Here is a 23,319-nt window from a genome sequence, read left to right as displayed (position 1 = left end):
TTCGTTTGGGTAACGTGAGGAGAGAAGGACTGAGAGAGGGGCTCTCAGAGTGAAAATACGTGTTGTGGTTTGTCTTTGTTTGTTTGTTTATAAATGTCTGTCTTTTTCGCACCACTAGACAGTTAAAGCACACCTCCGGAGGTGTCGCCGCGTAAAGCACTATCCGGAGCACCACTGCACAGAGCACCTGCACGTTTGACTATCACCCAGGACTGGTGACCATGCCTTTGTTTCTGTTTGAGACTGTACTGTGTTCTTCACCATCCCTGCGCTTTACACATTGTTGTGTACTGCCGGGGATTTATTATTTTACGGTCGCCAGACCTGGAAACAGCACAAATAAACACTTGTTCACTGAATTACCGTTGTCTGTTCATCACTCCTGCTCCGCTTCACCGCTACACCTGTTCCCCTTACCAACCACTTTGCCACACTGCTGCAAATAAAATTCCTCGCTTGTAGGAATGAAATGTTCCATCATCTCAGTACATCATGTCAGCGCCTTGCCAGCACAACTGGGAAGGTCAGTGTTCTTGCACAATGACCTTTTGATAACTCAAGGTTGTATTCCAGCTGCCAGCACAATAAATAGCTTTAAGAGTATGTAGGCTGCTTTTTAGAAACAGCACTAATCAGGCACTTAGGTCTACAGGAGGTCAGGGTGACAGAAACAGCTCATTTAAAAGCAGTGACAATTAATCAGGGTAATCGGCTTCTGTTTGATCCATTGCGTTTTACTGACGGTATTTCAAAACTACTGAAAGCAGGACTCATGTTCCTAATTACAGGCTTGCAGTGCTTCCGAATCCTTTTTTAATTTTTTTTTTTTTGTATTTGTAATACTACGGTCAGTCATAGGAATTTGATTTTCAAAGTAGAGCACAAAAGATCGGTAAATGTGTTAATTGAATCAGAATGAATATTGCTGCACATTCTCCCTGTTTTATTGCGTGAATTCATTCACATTTTGGTGTTTCATTTTCTGCCTTTCCATTGGGCCCCAGGTGTTCCTATGTTTCTAGATTTAAATTCCCTATCCAGTAGAACCACAGATGTGCAGCTAACCCATGGGGAACACTTTATAAGCCTCTAGTGTAGGAAACATCTGTTTAAATGTTGCCCAACGAAGACCTTGAAATATTAATATGCACAGAATAGAGGATTTCCAGCACCTTTCCTGAACGAGGGAGCTCTGACAATAATTTGGAGATGGCTGACAAAACCTAAATGCTCGTAAAAAAAAAAAAAAAAAAAAAAAAAAAAAAACGGTTAATTCCTTAAATTCTTTTTATTTCATTGTTTTAATGTTCAGCTCATATACAGTATAGTACTTTTAACCACCTAGGGCTGAGATCTGACATGTACTGATCTGCCGCATTTACCAACCTTGATTTGTGCTGCAGGTAACTGTTTGTATAAACAAGCACACTGAATGCTTTTCAGATCAGTAGAATCTAGGACTGTGTGCATTTCCCATAGAGTCTCCTGGAGATCAATAGTCTCACAAACACACTGGTGCTTGTTTGATCTGTTTTCACTGCTGTGGTTGACTAGCTGACAACACACTTTGCAATCTGTTTCTGTTGTCATGATTGTGTATGAATGATCCACTGAAGTGCAGACTTGTTTTTTTTTTCATCTCCAAAAAAAGATAACCATGTTGTTGCACATTGGTCGAGTTCTAGCCCAGATGGAAAAGTGCCCCGACCAACACTACTGTCTATAAAGTGATTGTATCTAAGAAATATTATTTTGTAGTAACAGTAAAAAAAATCCCATAATAAGAGAAGCACATAATTAAGTGAGGGATGGGATAGATCTATATTTCTCATCAGCCTTTAAACTAGCTTCTTTCCAATTGTTATGTCCTTTTTTGAAGTCAAATCAAAATCTTGATTTGACTTCAAAGAAATCAGGAAATTAGGGTAAAGCAGAGCAAATAAATGTAGCTTTTTTTGTGCATTAGTACAGCTTGTTGATCTTTTTATCCTTGATCTTAATATAATGATCATGAAGGTATTCACAGCAATGGTTTGACGTGATTGCGGGGCTCTTGCAATACCAGTTTAATATACAGAAATGCTTTGGAACAGTGGTCACAATAGATTGGTGAGGGTGTACTTAAGCATGCAGAATGAAGAAGCTTTCGTTATTCTTGACATGATTGGCCAGGTGTTTTAAAAGAATTGCTGATAGTAGTTATCAGCCTGTGATTGTTTCTTTTCCTATAATCTCTGTAAATAGGCAGCAACGGATTACAAGTCAGACATCTCTCAAGGTAGAGCAGCTGAATGTTGCAGTGATCAAAGTCCTTACTGGACTCGTTATGGAGTACCAGCTCAGATTGAAACGGAAGTGTGGTTTGCCATAGGCTGCCCGCTATTACTCTAAAATCTCCCCTTTTGTTTGTCCTCAGTGCTTATCAACTGGTTGTTAAAGAAGAACGCAAGAAAAAGTCGCGGAGAGCCGCGGTCGTCATCGAGTGCTTCGCCACCCCTGTCAGCTACAAGAACGCCTCAGCACTCGACTCGCCGCACTACTTTGCCGCTGAACTGCCCCCGGTTAACCTCCCCGCTACTCAGCCCTTCACCGTGGGAGACAATAAAACATACAACGGTTACTGGAACGCTCCGCTTTCACCCCTGAAGAGTTACAGCATTTATTTCCAGGCGATAAGTAAAGCAAATGGGGTAAGTTTCTAGGTGTAATATCTTTGGGATTGGGTTAGGGCTCTTTTTCCAAGCAGAGCACAAGTAACTGAAATATGCAGACAGCCAGGTTGGACAGTTCGCTATTGAAGAGTTAATATGCCGATGAGGGTCTGTCCTTATGTGCTCTCATCGATTCTGCAGGTTTTCATCTCTTGTCTGCTCTCAGTTAAGTCAGACAGACCTATAATAGTTGGTTGTATCACTGACCCACAACTAATTATTAGTTGGCAATAGGGAGAAGGCACAGTACTAAGGATTGGAACTCTCGGCTTCTACGACACTTAGGCAGCACGGTAGGATCGCCCCTGGTTTCATTTATGTTGTACTGTAGCTGCTGTGAGATTCCCAGGCACACAGTCCTTCTCTCTAACTTCTCTGCCACTTCTAGCTGTCTGTAAAGTACTCCACTCTAGGCAGCCCTATTATGCAAACTGCAGCAGCACTTCAGTGAGCAGGTCTGCTGTAACTTAGCATGACGACAAAGTCAAAAACATGCACGCTCCACTGAACTTAATGTAAGAACATCATGAGGCAGCAGTCACTTAATAATGTGTTCAGTCCTCACTGACAAATAATTGGAATGTTTCCAGTCTGTACACAAAATATAGTATTATGCCCTAGCACACTTTTTTTTTATATGCAGTACTTTCATTTGAGTTGAGCATTCAATGTAATACCTTTTATGTCACTGTGTGAATGTACAGTAGCATATGTATGACAAAGGATGAATGCAACTGTCTTGTTCCCCTATAGTAACACTGTGCACTCTGCAACCACACTGCTCCTGTAAACTTGTCTCTTGTTTCTCTGTTGGGTTTTCCTTTTACTTCAACTGGAAACATTTTAATGCGATGTCCAGGACACAGCTAATGCATTGCTAATAGTAAATTGAGCCCTGTCTTTCAGCTGTAGTAGTCTGCAAAATGATGAATGGATTGCCTTGCATGGAGGCACCTGCCAAGTTCATTACATATGGCCCTATTTGTATTGGGACCAGTAAAACCCTGGGAGGAAAACCAAAGTTACATGGTAGCCCTATCTGAGTAACTGTCCATGTAGGTATGGGTTCTCCCAAGACAACAATGCCCCTGTCTCTCCACAGTTCAACATGGGTGTTTTTTGGCAAGACAGTTGCACCATGGTATGTGTATTGTCTCCCTTACACTAAGCTGCTGCATATCATTAGTCAGGATGCTCTACTTCACTGTAATCCCATTATTGATTCAAATTAAAACTTGGTATCTTCCAAAAACACACATGCTTTGTAACCATAGCTTGCTACCCAGGGCACTACAAAGAAAGTAAAAATGGCAGATAATACCCAGTGGAGGACAACACAAGTACAGAAAAAGCACCCCTGATTTCAGTTTTTCCTCTTCATGTGTGCTGTGTATTTATTGCTCTGCTGTCTTGACAAGCGCTGGCAGCAGGTGTGGGCTGGATTCCCCCTGGCTGTGCCAGTCATGACAGGTGCCTAGGTCCACACAGGGGGACCTAACCTCACATGAGTTGGAATTCATTTCACAAGATATTAAAGGAAGGACTTGGGCGACAACGCGTCACGACAGCAATTTATGTGGATCCCCACGGGTTCTGAATCCATCACTAGACAGCACTGCAAAACGGGAAGAAGAAAAAAATACTTTGAAAAGTGCTACATAATTGTGCCTTCTGGCTACTTCAGTCTGAAAGCAAGTTTTGTAAATTTTACAAAACAAATCAAGTCTTTTGCACACTGAGCACTTAATCCCTGTACAAAGCTGAAACGTGTTGTAAAACATGTATTGTTTTATGCAGGTGTTTGTTCAGCTGAAAGAGGAGGTGCATTGGCTGCAGAATAACAAGTCATGCCTTATCCAGAATGTTTTACATGCACTCTTGTGTGGCATGTACTAGAGGCATTGTTTTTTAATAACTACCACACTTTGGTTTTCTTTTACCAATTCTAAACCTTTTGTCATCCAGATCGTTAAATGCAGAATGGAAACATTAATACAATAACTAAATAAACCGATAACACCGTGTAACACTTTTTTTTTTTTTTTTGTTCCTGGGTAGTAAGTGTTATTTCCTAATTGCTTATGCCTCAAAAGTATAGAAAATGGCTATTATTCCCCACAAACTTTGCTTTTGTGACCAGGACAGTGATATTTCAAAATATCACTATTTCCAATGGGAAAACGAGCAAATGTGTGTCTTTTCGTTCACATAAAACAACATATGAATCCAAATTAACATGTATTTATACTAAAGTAATACAAAACTAACAACAAAAGATTTAGAAGTGAGTAGTTTTTCGAGATTTACGATTATACTGTATTTACAGTACTTACTACCCAGGAACAAAAATTGTGTTACGTAGTGTAATCTACCTGTTATCTATTAGCTTGCCACCTCTTCAATTTAGAGCCACTTGAATCTGCAGATGCACATCATTGCTTTCCTCGTCTATCCTGTACTCTGCTCCCTCATAACCCATCAGGACCTCGTTTAGCTGTAATTCTTCTCCTGTGAAAATGAAGATCTTCTGTTAAGTGGTGCGGAGATGGTTTGAACTGAATTTCCATTAGGGTTAAATATTTGACATGACCCAGAAGTGAGCGATGATGGAAATAAATTGTGCAAAAAAGGGCAATGCTTTTAAGATGTCATCTTGGAGCTGTGAGTTTGTTTTTTTTATGGCATCACTTTGCTTGATGCAGTGTTAGAGATGTCTCTATCAGTCTGTGGGAGCATTGCAGCTATAGAGATGTGTGTTTGTTTTTGTTATAAAAAATGTACTCAATAATGAGTTATTGAGGTATTTATGCACACTGTCCTGTGTGTGTTAATTACGCCCCCAAGTCTGTAACGAAGCATAAGGGATGTTATTACTTAAGTCAGTCCTGGCATACAGCACTTACCCAACACATGCAAGATTGGAGACTAAAACAGAGAAATGCAAGCAAATGTCTTGATTCCTCTTGTGCAATGCCAGCTGAATCCTCTTCAAGATACAGCGCTTAATATTCCACTCATGCCTATGACAGTCATCATGAGTTATAAAGCCTTTCCTATAATTCTGGCTTTAAATCTACAAGTTCCCGACAACAGTTAATTTACTGCACAGAGTTTAACTAATTGTAGCAACAAGTTAATAAAAGTCAGTTATAGTATTTTACAAAGGATGGGAGTCTCACAGAATCATTGACAGCCATTCTTTTACCTGCCAGTGTTTTCCAGGAGTGAAAACATTGTATTATACCAAATGCAACAGTATGCTCACCCCTGTCAGAGAAGTGTACTTACTTGACTAATCCCAGCCCTTAAAGGACTAAGCTACGAAGAAAGGATGACAGATCTGAATCTATTTAGCCTGGAACAATGAGGACTCTGGGAAGGACATGATTAAAGTCTTAAAAACCTTAAAGGAGTTGACGTAGTTAACTCAAGCCATTACTTTGAGCACAGTTCAGAAGCCAGAACACAGTTGGAAATCAAGCGGAGACAGAGGGAAGTAGACTTCTTCACACAGAGAGTGGCGAGGGTGAGGAATGGGCTACCTAGTCATGTTGTTGAGGCAGAAACACTTGGATCCTCAAGACCCAGCCTAAGTTCTGAGATCAATCAGCGACTAGGGTCTGGACAAGTTTAGATGGGCTGAATGGCCTCCTCAAGTTTGTAAACTTTATGTTTTTATGTTCTAAATCCATTTGAAACATACCACTGTGATAATGTTAAAATCCCTATTTGTTTCCCAGGAAAAGCCCTAACAGCACCATAAGCAGTATTAAGACACTCCCAATGGATTTGAAAGGTACAGCAGTGCTGGTTTGGCCACACACTGCTAGCATGGAAGCACAGTGGATTGCCAGTGCTTATTTCTTCATACCATTGTGATTCAGCTGGCATGTTCAAATCTGATAATGTTAAACTGTGGTACCATTCTACCAGTTAATTGGGCCATTTTAGTGGCTTTTGAGCTACTGTTTCCCCTTAATACAGAACGATGACATCGCCCCTGGTGTGCCACTGCATTGCCATTGAAGGAGAAGGAGATGAGAGGCACTGGGTGGCTGATGTTCTTTCACAGTGCTGACTCACTCTGCCCACTATATTAAATCGACAGCAGAACAGCAAGTTCATTTTCCCCCAACACCGCGTTTGCTGATGTGAGTTATAGTTTCCTCTCAACCTGAACGGGGAGGCCTGTCGAGAGGCAATACATATTCAAATGAGCAGCTTTACTCTCTTCACAACATTTCCGATGGCATATGAGTCATGCAGCTTTGGAGTTAATCTCTGATATAGTGTACTGTAGGATATAGCGGTGAGGAGCTGTGTTGATCATATGCCACATGAAAACAAACTAGCTGAGTTGAACTAAATGTATTAAAATAGATGCAGCTATCTCAGTTCCCCGTCCCCCGTCACCCCTTTTGCATTTGCCTTTGTAACTTATCATATAAATATGCTGGATTGGTAGCAACATTCATTCATAAAGAGAAATGGAGCAGAAACAACCTCCCTGAATTGCTTCTCCTCAAACAATGATAATGTATTCCACAATGCAAGAGCCTGTGTATTTATCCCTGGAGGAATTCTGCGTTATTTACAAAGCTTTTGTTTACATTCTAAGCAAAAAAAAAAAACCCCAAAAAAACCCAATAATGAATAAAAGAAAAAAACGCTACAGGGATGGAAATAAAATGCCCATTGCATAGCAGTTTGATCCATTCCAGCAAGTAATAAAACTAAAATAGAAAAAATAACTAGTTCAAATGCCCTAAAGTAAATAAAACCCCAGTTTTTAAAAATTATTTCAAACTCTTTTTTTTTTTTTTAATGTTAAAAGGTGTACTACATTTCTCATTTTCAATTATTGTTATTTATTTTGTTTAAAGTAAAATAAACCGGGTAATTGTTTCTTAAGATACCATGGAAAAAGACCAGAGTGCAGATGAAACAAAACTGAGACAACAAAATCTCTCAATCAGCTTAACGATTCCTAAAGACTGCTTGACAGTCTGGGCATTACTAGACTGGAGAGCAGAACTCAAACCTCATTATAAGTAATGGAGTCCTGTCATCTGCTGTGCTTGAATCTCTCATAGGTGAGAGTCAGTCAGCTGAAGTTTAATCATGCATTACTTTTTATCTCTGTAGTCATATTCATATTACCCAGTAGTCATATGGAAGAACATACAGTCAGAACAAAGCAGAAGGTAACCCCAGCAACCATGGGATTCCAAACCGCGGGTGAGCGCGGGTAAACAGCTCAAAGAAAAGCTGCTGTCACACATTCACAGCCTGTGCCACTCATCGGTGGAGGAGAGCAGAGCATGGTGGGTAACTGTTTAAATGGTAGACCCTGTTCGAATACACATGGTGCAAGTGTAGAGGTGAAACAGTCTCAAATGCTTTTGTAATGGTCTTTTATTAAGATCATCAATGCTGATCTGTGAACAGCTTGTCACCTATGCCAGTGCAGACATCGCACAAAAATGATCCTAGAGGGGATGATGGATCATAACCACTTATTAAACAAAATCTATAAAACAAAAGTCCTTTTAAAACACAAACTGCAGTGCACAGGAGATGCTGTTCCCTATTCCCCTGATGAGTAAAAATCAATATCCAGGTTCATTTAAAATGAATTATGTTGCATTGTGTTGCCTGGTAAAGATGTCACTGAATTGAAACAAATCGACCGGAGAACTTCACTGTACAGCCTAATATGTTTGCTGATGTTTGATCTGTGTTCCATGAGCAAAGGGAATACCTGAGGCGATGACAGGGCCACTGTGTACTGTAGGACTAGCTGTAAATACATTAGTGCTTGCTATTAGTGGGGGAGTTAAAGCCAGGCTTTTTCTGGACCTGTGATTAGTGAGATGTGTAACCATGACTACATCAGCTCAGCTTTGCAACCCCTTTTTAATATCACTTAAGGGACTGGGAGGAGAATAAGCAAGCAAACAGAGTTGACTTTATTGTCAGGAACTTGTCCCCCCATTGACTCCCAATGTATATACTGGCCATTTCGAAGTAGGGGGCTAGTGTACATTAACAGTGAGTGGGTTTGACTGTAACTTTCTTCTATTAAGAAATAATCTGGAAGAGCAAGCAGAAGGTACCTGGGGATTTAACAGCTGTTGGCAGCTGCCTGGGAGCCCAAAGCCACCAGAAGCGTGCTTTCAGACAACATCCAGAAGTCAAATTGCTAATTGCGAGCTGTCAAACAAGTTATTAACTACTGGTATTTGTCAGAAGTCGCAGTGCCTCACGATCTTGTGAAGCTGCATATTAACACGTACTCATTAGCTCCATTCCTACTGTGTTCCTCATTGCCAGCAATCCACCTCAAAGGGAAAGCAGGAGTCACCCAGAGTTGGGCTTCTTAATGCTTTTCTTGCATTCAATTTTGAAAGAGATAAAAAAGAACCTTATTATGGTCTGACCCAAGGCTCTCCTTCTTCTTCTTCTTCTTCTTGTCATTTCAGGAAATAAAAATCAGCTGCGTCCGACTGGCTACTAAAGGTATGACATTCTCTGTGACATTTCTGCATGTTTTTGCCAGACTAATTGAAAGGGTAAAAGATGATAAATGACTGATTTTATTTTTTATTTAAGAGGATGGGTCCCTTTTGTAAGGGGTTTCGAGGTCAGTTTTACTGAAATGGACTTTGGATTAGCGAAAGAACTCCTACTTTTAGAGGCATTCTTCACTAATGTCAGCCTGACTCACAATGAGAACTTTAAAGTGACGACAACGTTTTTGATGGGAGACCAATGTGAGCATGTTTGATTACCTTAGCTAAATACATTTTGAAATGTACAAAGAGTGCAACATTAAAGTCAGCTAAGGTACATTACCTGTACAGTACAGCAGCAGAAGTCTTTGTCACAGAATTGTTCCATATTCTCCATTTTGCTACCAGTGACCTCAGACTCTGCATTTTTTTTATAGCTTTCCTTCTGCATGATTTGTCATCTTTAGATAAAGATGCCTTGAGAACACAAGCATTTTTCCAAAATTTTTATATAAGAACATTAAGCAATTAAAAACAAAAAAAATCTCCATTAGTATAGTGGAAATAAAGCCACCAGACAGCTCACAACCTCCACATCCTTACACTGCTTTTATTTGATTTATTATGCGTATCTGTTTCCAAATAAGGACAAACAGATCTACTGTATGTGAGCAGCAACTTGACTCTACATTGTGTGCTGGTTAGGTAAAAGGCATGCTGATAACTTTGTGGCATTTTTGCTTCATGGTTGTGACAAGCACAGTTTTAACGAGCAAGGTTGGGGCTCATACAAATCAGCAAACTGAAAATATGCTTTAATGAAACGCTATATATAGACATCTCGCAAGCAGCAACCATGCCGCACAGTTCCACTATTCTTACGGTGGTGTTGTTTTCTGTAGGGGTCAGGCACAGTGAGTAAAGACCCTGAGGGAGAGGATTAGGTAATAGTGCTTGCATTTAGGATTTGGATATCTTGCCTATGTAGGCTGTACAGTAAGGTTGAGCTGTATCAGTCAGTGAAATGCAACTGGAACACATTTTTATACTCTAATGGCCTGCTAAAAACTAAAGCCATCTATTAATTAATTAATTAATTTATTTTATCCGTCTGTCATTTCATACCAGCTGAAGACGCCTCGAAAGCTTGTGTTAATTCTGTTTGATACAACAGGTTTGCCTGAGGTCTATAAAAGGTATCAAAATGTACCAGCTTCATTATGCACAGATCTTCCTTTTCTTATTAACTGCTGTATAACCTTATTCAATTCAAAGGGAAGACGCTTGACTTATAAAGCCCTATTTTGTTTTTTTTAGACTTTTTTCTTTTTTTCTTTCTCTCATGCATGCTGACCTGGAACTATATTCCTTGTTCTTAGTGGTAATAGGTAGGGGACAAATAACAACGCCGTACATACTTGTCATCCCCAGTGAAGGTGATTATCGACTCCATAGTCCAGATTTTTGTATTATTTTGTTTCAAAGCATTTTTGTGCATGTCTGATACTCACCAGCTGAACTTGCTTTAAATGATCCTTTGGAGGACACCCTGGTGCCATAAAAACACACGTTATTATTATTATTATTATTATTATTATTATTATTATTATTTGAGTATTTTTTCTCTGCCGTCTGTTTACATTTTTACTTCTGTTTTGCTCCTTATCTAGGCTTGTACTGACAACTGCAAAAATGCAGTGTGGTGCTGATACAGTATGTTCTTCAAATTGACATGCATAATTTCCTTAGACTATGAATACAAAATAAAAAAGGACAATACTGCTGTACAGTACAATATAAATATGAATTTAAAAAAGTAAAAATATTGTTTTTGTGTTTTTTTTTTTTTTTTTTTGGCTGCTAGGTTTATCTGGCTTCCCATTTTTGATCATCCAGCAGTAAACGTATGTGGACAGACTGGACAGATAAGCAGATACATAGAGAGAAGACTGAAATATATACCGGTCTTGCTCATTAACGTTTTAAGCATGGTCTACTATTGTACATGCTTCAAAAAAAAAAAAAAAAGCATTTGTTTTTTAACTTGGTGGATCGAGCTGAATAAATAGGTCTGGTTAAGTGTGCATATCTGTTGAGCAAAACATTAGAAAAATGAAAACAAAGTTGTGTAAACTAGCCTGAATAAATTTCACTTCATTTGCATCCCCTCCCCCCCCAACCTCCCTACCTCCCTACCTCCCATGCATTGTGAAACTTTAGAGTGTGTTCAGTGTGTTTGTCTGGTCTCACAGCTGTTTCTATACAATGCTGAATGGTTTTCAGCATGCTGTAGCCCTGAGGTTCCGCATCACAGAAGATTATGCATTTCAGAGCTCACTGATGTCCGGTTCCAGCAAGCTGAATGTGGTCACAGGAACAAAGGATAGGCTGTGTCATTCACTGAAAGCTATTGCAAACTCCTTTGGTTGTGAAAATGTATTGGCCAATAATAGATATCCGCTATCAGGTGACAGTAATGCAGAACTTTATGGAGGGACAATTTTCGATTCATTTTATGTTTGCAAATTATTATTTTTGTTTGTTTTTTGGGTTTCAGTTTTCAATTTTTACAGTGTTCTGATATCCCACACTATGACCAGCGCAATACATTAAAAGATGATGCATTCATTTCAAATATGTACAATAATGTGTACATTCAGAAGGCAACATTGTCTTTTGACAAATACATATCTGTGTGCGCTTTTTTTATGTTAGTAGCAAGAAACAACATACTGGACTGTTGAAGAAGGAGCAGTTTATGACCTTCAAGGGCTGGGACTAATGTGGGTTTTCATATTCAGATCTTTCAACATTCAACCAAATATTCCAATTTCATTTTGAACTAACTAAACCAAATATAGAAGTGGTATTAGAGTAAAGACATCTTTTAGAGGTCAAATAAACCCGGTAAGCCATTAAATTACCTTTTTATACAGAGCAGAAAACAGTGCAGCTGAATTGTTGTAATTTACTGTATCTTTTTCATACAGTCATTTGTAAATGCTGCTATATAAAATAATACAAACATGGGCGTGTTTGCCTGTGCGCTGTTTTTTTCTATGTAGTTTTATAACATTTACCTGTTTTTGTTTTTTTGGTTTTTTTTAGTATGTCTTTTTGGTTTTTCTCCAAACAGCACAGACATTTTGCCCATCATATGCCTATATACTCTAGTTGCTGATCATGTGCCCTCTTTAGAGACAAAGACATCTCTGAGTTGCATGGTTCTGTAGTACCCTATGAATTTTAAAGGCCAGATTACTGGAACTGACCTTGTGATAGCAACCCCTAGGAGAAAAAAAAAAGAAAATAATTGGATGTTTGCTCATAAATCAAAAATGCAGGGGCTGGAATAGATATGTCCTTTCAGTAACATCTCCCATTACTTTGAGATGATTGTCCTATCATGCTTCCTGATTTGCACAGCACAAGAGAGGAATTACTTATCGACAGAAAAGGGGGCTGCATTCAGAGGTGTTGCTGCAGATGTCTTAGTAAATTTGAAGGTAGCACACACTTGCTCAGCTCTGTTTTTAACAGTGTGATGAGCACAACACCGCTATTGTTACGTCATTGGTCACTGTAGACATCAGCATATTTGTTGATATGCAGTGGCTTTCCTGGCAAAAGATATATCTTCTAAACAGTCATTTAAGTCAGAATAACCTGTGACACAGAATAATAATATCTAGGGCATACTCCCTGGTGCAACTGTACCAGTACGGCACATGAATGCAAATTCCTTCATGCTTCAGCCTGCTGAGCCTCTAGGTTGGCTATATGGATGTACTTCACTACTGTGATCTGTGTTTATTCATGCTAGATTGTGCAGCCCGGAATGACACCTTTTAACCTTCTTCCCTATTACTGTTTTGTATTGTTTTGACTTGAGCAACACTAATCTCGGTCCATCTGACCCACAGTCTCAGTGTTTCAGACACTAATCTTGTTACACAGGACTGCTTTGCCAATCCTGATCTCAGTCTTGGCCTGTTTCCAAACATCATTATCCAGCCCCGACTCATAAAGAGCGATGTTTGGCGCCCCTCACTGATTTATAGGGTTGACCAGACATTGTGCTTTTACTAGCCCCGATCTGTACTGCAGCGAGCTGTAGAGTTAATGAGCCACACAAACCTGCTTCGACTATATTTTAATGTGTACTTCCAAGTTAAAACCGAAGCCAAAATTCAATTAATGCTTCTTGCAGCTGGATCACTTCTAGGATTACGTTTTAATATCCTGAGCTTTTGAAATAATTCCTTTTTTGATGCTTCATTTCTATGAATGGAAAATGTATGGATTTTGATCCTTTATGTCAAACAAATCACTAATAATAAAAGGAGTTGTCTTCTATACGACCAAAGAGACGCGTAATGGACATTAATCACAGTGAGATTACAATCTTTAGGAAGCTGATGGGATCTGAGTTGGTGAATAATGCACAGTGGTATTTAAGTAAATAATACGGCTTAATTGCTATTTTTCAGATAATGGGACTCTTCCCCCCCACCCAGTTTAATTCCAACGTTTGTTCTGAAATAAGAGAACTATTTGACAGAATTATTAAGAAACGTGGTATGAATACAGAGTTTTTTTTTTTTTTCTTCGCTTTTTTTACTTGGGATTTTTTTTTGTTTATTTTAGAACCAAGTGTTCATTTTTGTTTGTGGAATATACCATCTGCACATTTTAAAAATACCAGCCTGTTTATTTTTTTGTTGTGTGAAAGATCCTTCATCACATCCCCCCCCCAATGTCTCAATGCCTCAAATATACTGATTTTATTACTCGTAAAATCATTACAAATGCCAACTGCAAAATGACACTGATATAGCGCCTTTCATTGGCGACTCATCCCAAGGTGCTGTACAATACAATAACGGGAGTCTTTCAAATCCAGGAATGAAACCTGTGATCTTCTGGATCAAAGTACAGGTACAGAGCCAGTTGGACCTCCTTGAAGTCATAGGGGCATTCGAGTCCAGTACAATACCCTTCTCTTCCAATCTGACACAGAAGAGAAGGTGAGAATGAAAATCGCCTTGGCACAGGCTGGGAATGAGGTTCATGACTGTCACATGTATCCTTTAATTCTCAGCTCCACAGCACTGTTATCTTATAGAATCCTATCCTCATCAAGACACAGAATGTCTTATTGGTTTAGCCCTTTAAAAAGGCAGGAATAAGAGAGCATTAAAAAGAAAGACTTCAAGTAAGAAATCAATTCCAGCTGCTGCTTCTGTGTGATCAGTTATCAATAACAGCTGCTGATTCCAGTGCAAGCTTGGGTAGCTAACAGTCCTGTCATTTTGCTCACCAAATAAAATAGTATCTATATCTATCTATCTATCTATCTATCTACAAATGTGTGCTGCTGTGCTTCGTTCACAAACTGATCCAATCGGTCACGTCGTCACATGATGACTCTCACATGATTCCAACAGCCAAGAAATCTGAGCTGAGAGCGCTTGTTCATAGAACTTCCTGTTCCTACAGTTTATGAAAATATATTACAATGATACAATGTTTTTAGTTTCTAAATTGCAACCAACAAGCGCAGTTTCACTCATTTACAGAGGCAGGTTGCAAGAGAAGTTTCCATTCTCCCCCCTGCTAAATGAAAAGCAAATGGTCACTTTATTGTTTGAAGTACATTTTGAAGGAATTAATGCAGAAGGTCTTTTAACAATGCCCACACACTGCAGACAGGTTTAATGGTGTGTCAGTGCACCCTGCCCACCCACAGAGCAGCAGCCACAATCTAATTAGTCAGAGCAGTTTGTTATCCTTTTCATTTCACAGAACTCGGTATGTAGGCTTGCGATTATTACTGGGCTCTATAATATTGCACGGGAGACCTAACAAATTACCCTCAGAGTATCAGCCTTATAAATTATTTTTCAAATTGTTAGAAGCATGACTTTCTTGGTAAAAGCCCATGCACTTTTTAAACAAAAAGTTTAAGGACATCTATTCCACACCATCAAATAGTTGTAAATGTTAATCAGTGCAAAGGCAATGCAATGTAGCACAGATTAAGGCTGATGTAACTTTTTGTAGTTCAGGAAAACAGTTACATGAAAACTTTGTTAAAAGTTTGTGAGTGGTAGTTCATTCCCAGTCCTGCTATCAAAGTTTGAATCAAAGTTTGAACCCGTGGAAAATTTAATACAAATGTTTCTCAATTTAAGGAAGAACTTAAAAGCAAATAAAAAGCCATCTTTACTGGTCTGCTGCATTTAGTAGCTTGGCCTGTTAATGTACTATCCTTGCAATATAAGTTTCAGGACCCTGGGATATCATTTGTAAAGCTGGTACTGTATCATGTGTATTGTCAGCATTTGTTTGTTAATTTACCTGTGTCAGGTGTGTTTCTTTCATTCTGTATCTTTAAAGTTTCTCATTTCAAAATTGTATTTGTTATATAGAGCACCGTTGCCAGACACTTGTCTTATTTCCATCCCAAATACGAGTGAGTTGCAGTTCAATAAAATCTAATAAGGGATCCTGAATTCAAGATTGCATGTTGCTTTCACTGGCTGCCAATCGAGTTTCCAACCCCAACAGACGTTATGGATACAGATGGAAAAAAATCTGCATTATGATGACAGTGTTGCTGCAATAACTCCATAGCTATTACATGCAGAAGCGAGAGAGTTGCTTGTTCTGTCCAGAAGTGATGTGCTGGCATCCTCTTTTAATCCAGGGCTCAAAAGTCAGCTCACTTCCACTGTGAAGGTGACAGGGTAGTTGATCTGCAATGGTCATTACTAAATACAAACTAAATACGTTTTTGTTTGTGTGGTTTGTTTTTCAATAGGATAGCTTGCTGTTAAGTCAATGTACTGAGTGGGTCAGAGGGTAGGATGTACTGTATGTGTGCACAACCGAGAGAATAAAAGCAGTCTATTCAGTTGTTATTAGTGGTGTAGTGTGTCTGTGTGTATTTTATAAAGTTACTGCTTTTAGATTTAAACACTCTGCTTATTATATTACACTTAAAAAAAGCATCTAAAAAGGTCAGCAGATTTAGGCAATATTTTAATCCATGCCCTAATCTAACCTAACCCTGAAAACGCAACCCTTCCAGCTACCTAAAACCAGCGGGGATGTGCCCGAACCCGAACCCTTAACCGTCTTTCCGGTGTGTCATGTTTTCCATGAAAGGGGACATTGTAACCAAATCCTAATGCACTTGTGTTCAATTTTGGAAATGTTGTTGTGTCACCATATGGGGAACTTTGTGGGCAAGAGCTCATGAAAGTGTAGATTCTAAAGAGACAAGTAAGTCACTGCCTGCCAATTTCAAGGGCCACTGATGAGCTGAAAGGGTTAAAGTTATTCTTTTTTTTTTTTTAAATCATTAATTTTTAAACCTGAATCAAGCTAAGAATTCTAACAGGGCAGAGGTGTACTGCTTTGAAGTTTTTTTCACATTTTTCGTTCATGGCAACACTTCCAAAGTGGTGCACACATAGTATGCAAAATAATCCAGGACAATGCAATTTAAATGCATGCTTGTTATTTTTTTTAAATGAGTCTTTCTATATTTCTGCCTTTTTTGTTATTCATTTCAGGAGCTTCCACCCAGAACTCGAACGCGGTGGAGCCAGAGAGACAGGTGGACAGCACGGTGAAGATGGCTGGAGTTATTGCAGGGATTCTCATGTTTGTCATCATCTTGCTGGGAGTGATGCTCACTGTGAAAAGAAGGTAAACTTTGGACGAGAAGCTGATAATGTTTCCAAATTTCTGCAAGTATAAGCGACTGATGTGTTTTTTTTTTTTTTTTTTTTACTGGTGCAACAATTTAGCCATTGGAATTATTTTTGGGGTTGTGGACATAGCTCTTGCCTCTTGTAACATGCACACTGGCTTATTCCCATTGCATTTCTGTCTTCTTGTTTCTCTTTATTTCCCTTGAATACCCCTAATTACATACAAGCCATTATATAGCAAAGGTCCCCCAAACAGGTACTAAGGTATTGTCAGCTATGTGGCCATTAAAAGATCCTTGGCTAACACCACTGCACTGACTAAATTCCAGTAGAGATAAAATTCTGCTAGTTTAATCCCCAAAAATAATTTATTTCCTAATGCATGTTAAGAGAGGGAGGACGTCCCTGAAATAAAATTACATTTCTTGATAACTATCTTCAATTACATGCACATTTTAAAAGAAATGCAAAAACCCCACAAAAAGCAGCATTGATCCTCTTATATTGTGAGTTGGATTGGGAAGTGGTTCTTAAGCCCTGCACTTCGTTTATCTTCTCTACAGGGTAGCACATGTTTTTCAAAGTGAATTTCCTTTGGTTACATCTGCTTCTGGCCAGCAACAGATTTTACAAGACAGCTCATTGTCTTGCTCAATGAAGTCTTTACTACAGCCAGCTGAGACTGTCGTTCCCAGAACAAGGAACAGCACACAGTTCCCACTAGCTGCTAAAGTCACGGAAACACAAAAGTTTTCACACACACAGATCTGAACCAGACAAATGCAAGTCCCACTGTGTATCAAAGGCATCATGCAAATCCATCCATTGTTTTTTTGTATAAGGGATAGGAAGGGCAATTGCCCCTTGGGTGTCACCATTAGGCAGTGGCGTTTGAAGGGTATTACCCAGGGGTAGGACAAACAATGGACAGGCTCTTTTGAAAGCTTTTAAACCTGATGAAGGCATATGTGTAGTTTGCTTTCTAAATTATAAAACAACCTTGAATACAATTTGGCTTTTATTTAACCCATGTACACAGTAGCCTCTATATGTATTATACATTAAAGCTTCTTTTGTAGCTTTTAGTTACAATCCTTTTTTTTTTATGGGCACATTTGTAGGTACTGAGTAAAATTTATTTTTTATTTTTTATTTGAACTTTTCATACATATTTTCAACCTCATGAGACAAGAAACCTTGTTGTAAAAAATGAGAAGCAGCCATGAGGAGTAATGGCAAATCCATGTTTGAGGCTGGTGGGCAGTTCAGGCTGTAGGGGTGACCATTCTAGCCAAAGCTTATCAGCTCATTCAGTAATGTATTTTAAATCAGCGCAAAACACTTACAAACTGTTTCAATGTATTTTTTGTTGAGATGTAGGTATTGTTTGTTTGTTTTTAAACAAAATTGCATTTGCCTTGAGTATTCAGTTTCCCCAACGCATTTTTACGAATGTTCTGCAATAAAATCCCCCTGTTAGACAGTTACAATGTGGCCAGCTTCTGTGTTTCTACCACGTTCCTTTTTAACACACCTTGCAGGGCAATGAGGCTGCTTTGTGCACAGTAAGTGGGAAGTTATTTCATATTCTTTGATGCTCGGCGTGGTTACTCCTTCCCTTGCCACTACATTTTTAAAAGACGAATAGGATAGGTTAATAGGATTAGCTGAGTTTGTGCACTCTGTACTGTACATTATATTATATTGGCATACCCATCCCAGCTAACTCAGAGGACTAACATATTGCATACAGAAAGAGTGGGTGCTCTTGTAGTATGCATTTATTTGTAATGTTTTGCGCATGAGGCATAATTAAATTGAAATTATGTTTATAGTATGGATAAACTTGTTAAAATCATAAATATGTACATAAAGCTCAACATTGCTGTTGACTTTTTAAAATTAATTTGTATTCAAGTGTAAACATTTTACAATAAACATTGTACCATCTCAGTGTTAAAGCAGTCTTGTGCAATGTGTTGTATCTCTTTGGCTCTAGGTTAAAGAGTATGCACTTGTTGTGTTACGGTTTTATTACTCTGATAGTTTTCCATCTATGTTTTTTCCTGATGCTCTATAAACTTCATCGGAGTGGTCTAATGAGATCAAAGAGTATGCAGTGGGGTTCCAGAAAAATGTAGCATTACACGTCACCACGTGTTTAAATAACATACCTGTAATTTCTCTTTTCATTGTGAACACCCTGACAATTTTAATAACTTTAAAGTCTGTTTCAAAACTCTTTTTAAAATGTCCCCTGTAGTGCACTGGAAGTGGTTTGGCTTTTCTGTTCCGTACCACACCATAGATCGTTATTGCCGTGTTACCTGTTTGACAATGTGGGCAATAATCCTGACACTATCAGTGCACTAGAGCGGCCACTTTGAAAAGAGCTTTAAAACAGACTTTAAAGTTATAAGTGTAAAAACTTGTCAGGATGTTAACGATGAAAAAAAAAATCACAGTTACGTTATTTAAACAGTTGTAGCAGCACGTGGGGACATGTAACTCATTATTCTTTAAATGTGTCAAATTATGGGCAGTCATAAATATTGAAAATCCAGGATAATTATTTTTTTATTTTGTTTTTTAATTAAAAAATATTGTTCTCATTTTGAGTATGAAGCATCATTTATTAAATAAATGCTATTTGTTTTAATCACCCTGTTTTGGTTTAAATGCAGCACAGGTCACTGACTAGAATTAGCATACCATATTTATAAAGCTTAATCAAGTATGTACACCTGTAAATGACGTGAGCTGACTGTACATAAGCACTGCAACAATTCAGATATATGCATCTTGCAAACTTGGCTGAGAGTAAGGCTGCCAAAAAGTTAATACAATTAATGCATGTGATTAACAATAATGACACAGCATATTACCACATTTCATTAACTATTTACCCATCTATTACCTGCATTATGAAAAGAAAACAGATCACAGATCCTTTTTTAATAGCCATGTGAAGTCTTTTTTTCATATTGATGTATGGTGAGTGAAACCAGCTTAATCGTAAATTATTAGCTTTGTGATTGCCATTACGAAATCATTGGTTATTTTTTTTTGCATAGCTACCTGCTTTACACAAGTAGATATGTTGCTTTTAAAACCCTGTTGTGTTCAGCATTGCCCTCATACACCTCCTTCTGTCGAGACTGTCTCTATGAAAACTTGCTTAACGATGTCTTTGGGGTCACCAGTTCACATGGAGGACCCATCTCCACCGAGAACAAGTAGCAAAACCGCATTCATCTGCATCAAACAACTAAACGATGATCTGTTAAGTGCATATTTATGACTGCCGCTTCAATTCATAATGTTTTAAGAGCCATTTAAAGCAGACGATAAAGCAGACATAGTAAATAATTACTCACCAATACTGTAACTGAGCCAGTTAGAATCATATTGTTCAAACCTTAAGGGGCTGTTTGGCTGTTTCTGTAAAACTACCGCAACTTTAACCCAGCAATAACCACTTTCACTTTTCCTTTGAGTAAATATCCATCTAGATAAAAATGAATGGTACCAGACCCAGCCCGCTAACAATGAATGGTACCAGACCCAGCCCGCTAACAATGAATGATACCAGACCCAGCCCGATAACAATGAATGGTACCAGAGCCAACCCGATAACAATGAATGGTACCAGATCCAGCCTGCAGCACAGTGAGCAGAGCACTTTGAGTATGGGGCTTTTAAACTCGTTCAACTGCAGACTGCGTTATAGAACGTTATAGAGCAAGGTGCACAACTGGAATTGAGGGGAGGACCGAACAAGAAAAAAAAAGTACAATCCAGTGAGAACGTTTCGGTGTGCCTAGCACTTCCCCAGAGAGATTTGATTTTGTACTTTGGTTTCTTGCTGTCCCTGCAAAGAGGTTCTTAATTATTCATGTCAAAGTCTGATGGTGTCAGAAGCACTGTAATGTTACTTAAACTCGAGTCCTTTGGGGTTTTGGGTAGAGTCTCTGGTAAGCAAACAGAGAGATCCTCTTTCGCAGATTGTGAGGGGGTGGTAATCTATCTGACTGTTTTCCCGGTGAGGGAATAGTGCAGCTGGCAAGCATGTGTCTGAACACCTAACTTAATATCATAGTGTTAATGTTGCTCACGGTTTAACGTCTCAGATTGCTTAGAAAATGCAGCAGCGCAGAGCACTTCTGCCGTGGAATACTGTTAATTATCGCCAGTTGACAATAAATTTCCTTTTCAAAGAATTATGTTTGTTTCATAAAAGCATTTTACACGGCGTCAGTCTTACTGCATGTGTAATTTGTAATATGGAGCTAACTTAAGAAGGAGCCTCTGGCAGTGTTTAATCTTAATTTAGCTGTGGCTTTGCCCGGACAGTTTAATGTCTTGAGTCTGCTGCATTTGGCAGCTTTGATTTCTTAAATCTCTTTCTAGATCTTACTCATACGGTATTCTCGTGGGTTTATCCAGCTGTTTAGAAATTTCTATTTGATTTTTTTTTTTCTTGATCCTGCATGAGGTCACATGGCTTGTTCCTTTTCTTAGTCGTGTGTTGGCATGTGATTTGCATCATGCTCCCCGATCGTAACTCCCTTCTCCAGTCTGGTCTCAATTCAGATTTGTTTAACTCCTTGCAAACAGTTCCATTTTTTGAGTAGGCTCTTTTCAGGTCTTTGGAAGGAGTGTAAGCTTGTTGCCTGGTTCTTTTCCTCTAACCACATGATCAATCAACCTTTGATTTTTCTTACAGACAGAATTAAACATAAGTATATACACCCAACACCCCCTGCTGGACAAGTAATACACAACAACAAACAGCAATGAATGAAAATATAAACACTGGGCTGGATTCAATAAAAATTATGGCACAGCCATACCCTCTATAAAGTATAGCTATGGCAGCATCATACACCTTTAATTAGCAGAACTATCTGATTTCATCACACACACCTCCATGACATCCATAATAACTACTGTACTTGTATATCAAATGGCAGGAAAGAGGCAGGTTTTAATAGGTTTAGACATTATCAGATGCAGGGCAGCCTTTGAGACTTGTATGTATGGCCTTGGTGTTAATTCCAACAGTATCTGTAATCTGTCATCTACAATGATGAATGTATTTCTGGTGCAGAGGCTCAGCCCATTATACCCTATGCTTGAGCTTTGGGCTGACAACCCTTTCTGGCAGAGAGAGTCATACAGCTGCATTGATTTGTGATCTTGTTAAAAGCAATACAAGTATAAACAATGTAGTGGCATAACCATGATTGGATTCTCTAAAGCTAATCAATATTTATTGAAAACCACATTGTTATTATCATTTGTATAATCATGTGTTCAGTAGAGGTTCTTCTGTTTCTCCCGAAAACATTAAGAAAAAAAAAAAAATTTCTTGACATTTATTAAAACCATTTTAAAAAGCCCTCAATTCATAAATATCAGAAACCAGCAGCATATGGAGTTCTCAATTGGGGGGGGGGGTTTGGGGGGTGATCTCTTCAAAGCGTTTACACCAGTCTTTAACTCTTGTTTGTGACAGGAGAAAAAAGAAATGGCAGTTAATTTTACAAAACTGCAATTGTTTTGGAATTTATATAAACTGAAAGAATGAAACTCAAGGTCACTTTAGCATTGCTTGTTTGTGTGTTTATCCATTTGCAACGTTTACGCCAAACTTTCTTTAAAAACAAAATACGAGTTTGTTATATTAAAGATTTAAATTAAACTGGAGTAAATATATATATATATATATATATATATATATATATATATATATATATATATATATATATATATATATATATATATATATATATTGAGTTGTTGAGAAAATGCTAGCTGCGGTCTTGATACGACAGAAACAAATTACTAATCAGCTGTTTTATTAGGGGAGTTGGTTGACTGTTCGTTCCACTCAGGTCTACAAGAGTTTAATGCATCATTAAACATTTAATGCATCAGCAGAGCAGATCTTGTTGACGATTAGTGGGCTTAATTCTCCAGTGCAATCAATCCCCCCCACTTTATTGAGTGCTGCATTATTTAAACACAAAAAGACCCTCTAGTAAGCCAGTAACTCCTTGTTTCCACTGAGCAGAGGTACTTGGGGATATGAGTCATCATGTTGACATACAGGTCAGAGAAGAAAAAGAATATGAGGATCAAACATTAAGGGACCATAATTTGGAAGGCAGAATACAAACAAATAAATGAATGAAGAAAGAAATAAAGTAGAAATAAGTATAACTGGTATGCAGACCACTTAATTAGCAGACCGCTTGAATGCATATAATTTGAGTCATTTTGATTTTTACATGCGTGTATTTAAATGCTCTGATCTCTTTTGAGTGTTAATGACATACTCACAAGCGAATTCCTTCAACAGCCAAAATGGTT

General features: G+C 38.4%; 1 protein-coding gene across 11 annotated transcripts in view; it reads left to right on the top strand.

Annotated features, from left to right (window-relative positions):
- The window catches only part of LOC121319427 (receptor-type tyrosine-protein phosphatase T-like), a 155,866-nt gene that overhangs the window by 92,754 nt on the left and 39,793 nt on the right, over positions 1-23,319 (top strand). For 7 of the 11 annotated variants that reach the window (XM_041256854.1, XM_041256850.1, XM_041256849.1 and 4 more), the window contains exons 12-15: positions 2,417-2,690; positions 9,194-9,230; positions 10,603-10,659; positions 16,804-16,939. In XM_041256854.1, coding sequence (XP_041112788.1) covers positions 2,417-2,690; positions 9,194-9,230; positions 10,603-10,659; positions 16,804-16,939 — 504 coding nt within the window. The remainder of the gene's footprint in view (positions 1-2,416; positions 2,691-9,193; positions 9,231-10,602; positions 10,660-16,803; positions 16,940-23,319) is intronic. The other 4 variants (XM_041256857.1, XM_041256856.1, XM_041256858.1 and 1 more) reach the window with 1 other exon arrangement.

The sequence above is a fragment of the Polyodon spathula genome, chromosome 8 (assembly GCF_017654505.1).
Source record: "Polyodon spathula isolate WHYD16114869_AA chromosome 8, ASM1765450v1, whole genome shotgun sequence".
In the NCBI taxonomy this organism is placed as follows: Eukaryota; Metazoa; Chordata; class Actinopteri; order Acipenseriformes; family Polyodontidae; genus Polyodon; species Polyodon spathula.
This window is presented reverse-complemented; position numbering and strand designations above follow the sequence as displayed.